General features: G+C 50.7%; 1 protein-coding gene across 1 annotated transcript in view; it reads left to right on the top strand.

Moving 5' to 3' along the window:
- Positions 1-758: 758 nt before the first annotated feature.
- The window catches only part of PPP2R1B (protein phosphatase 2, regulatory subunit A, beta), a 31,887-nt gene continuing 31,210 nt past the window's right edge, over positions 759-1,435 (top strand). Inside the window, exon 1 of the mRNA XM_014540107.1 lies at positions 759-891. Within this exon, the coding sequence (XP_014395593.1) occupies positions 759-891 (133 nt within the window). The remainder of the gene's footprint in view (positions 892-1,435) is intronic.

Raw genomic sequence — 1,435 nt, 5'->3', positions numbered from 1 at the left:
CGGGTGGAACGCTCCTTGGAGAGGCCGGGCTGCGGGCAGCCCGTCGCCCGCGTCCCCGCGTCCGAGCTCTTTGTAACGTGGCCACGGCCTGGGTACCCGGTCCGCTTTCCTTCCATTCTCCCAAGAACCCTTCCTTGGGCTGATGAAGCCACGTTCCCCTGCCCCCGAGTTTCCTCGGAATGAAATCTCAGTGGAAGGCTTTCCTGCTTCCCGGGGTGCCATTCTCTCGCCAGTTTGCAGCTTTAGCCTTTGGTTTCTGTAGTTTGTTTTCTTCTCACGTTCTTTTCCGAAGCTCCGCCTCAACAGCATTAAGAAGCTATCGACCATCGCCCTGGCGCTCGGAGTGGAAAGGACGCGAACTGAGCTGCTGCCTTTCCTCACAGGTCTGTGCACTTTTGCTTAAAGAAAGGCCTGGGCACCACCATTTTCCGGTTGCTTTCAAAACTGGGTGTGTTAGGATGGGTTAGGCATGGCATTGGGCACTAAATTGAGCCTGACACTTTTGTGCAAAAGAAACAGGGTGGAGCGTATTGTGCCGTGGCTGCGCATGTTCGGGCATTAACTACTATTTACCTAACAGGAGAGCAATGGGTAGGGGATTGTGAGATTCCAATTCATTCTGTAGAACAGATCCAGGAAGACTCTCCATGGAGAAGGAGGAAACCACCGTTAGGCCAGTGACAGGACCATCCAGTGACATACTGAGTCTGTTCTGAGTTTTGTGTGTGGGTCCAGCTTGGGGCTGGCTGCCCTTGCTGATGCCTACCGGGTTGTTGTCATTTCCAGACACAATTTATGATGAAGATGAGGTGCTGTTAGCTCTTGCTGAGCAGCTGGGAAATTTCACCGGCCTGGTGGGAGGACCTGACTTTGCCCACTGCTTGCTGGTGAGTATCTTCCGCCTACCCTCCTTCTAGAACTTTTGCATACAAATGGTTCATTGTTTGGTGACAGGCACTTGGCAGCATTTTTAATGCAGATCTTATGGTTAGTCCCAGTGTTAGCTGTGGAGAGAACAAATATTGTAGGCACTTCTGATTCAGTGAACTCAACCCATTCTTAATTTTTCTGACTATGCATATAAGAACTTCTTCCTCTTTTCTTGTCTGCCTCTGTTGACTTGTTAGTTTAGAATTTGGGAGAAGGATTGTTTGTATCTGTTTATGCTCCTCACACCCCATCCCTGAAGTTAGAAATCTTAATTCTCATCTAGTAATATGATGACTTTGGAAACATTTATCTACACTAATAAAAGGGTAATATGCTAATTAGACCTGGAGACCTTCCGGATGTCCTTCCGGACAAAGCCATGGTGGTGGGGCAGAGGCAGAGGCGGTTAGGGGTGATCAGGCCAGTTGCGGGGGGGCAGTTGGGGATGAGCTGACTGGCAGGGGGTCCAGTTGGGGGCAAGTAGGCCGGCAGGGGGGACAGTTGG

Source organism: Myotis brandtii, unplaced genomic scaffold (assembly GCF_000412655.1).
Source record: "Myotis brandtii unplaced genomic scaffold, ASM41265v1 scaffold105, whole genome shotgun sequence".
Classification (NCBI taxonomy): domain Eukaryota; kingdom Metazoa; phylum Chordata; class Mammalia; order Chiroptera; family Vespertilionidae; genus Myotis; species Myotis brandtii.
This window is presented reverse-complemented; position numbering and strand designations above follow the sequence as displayed.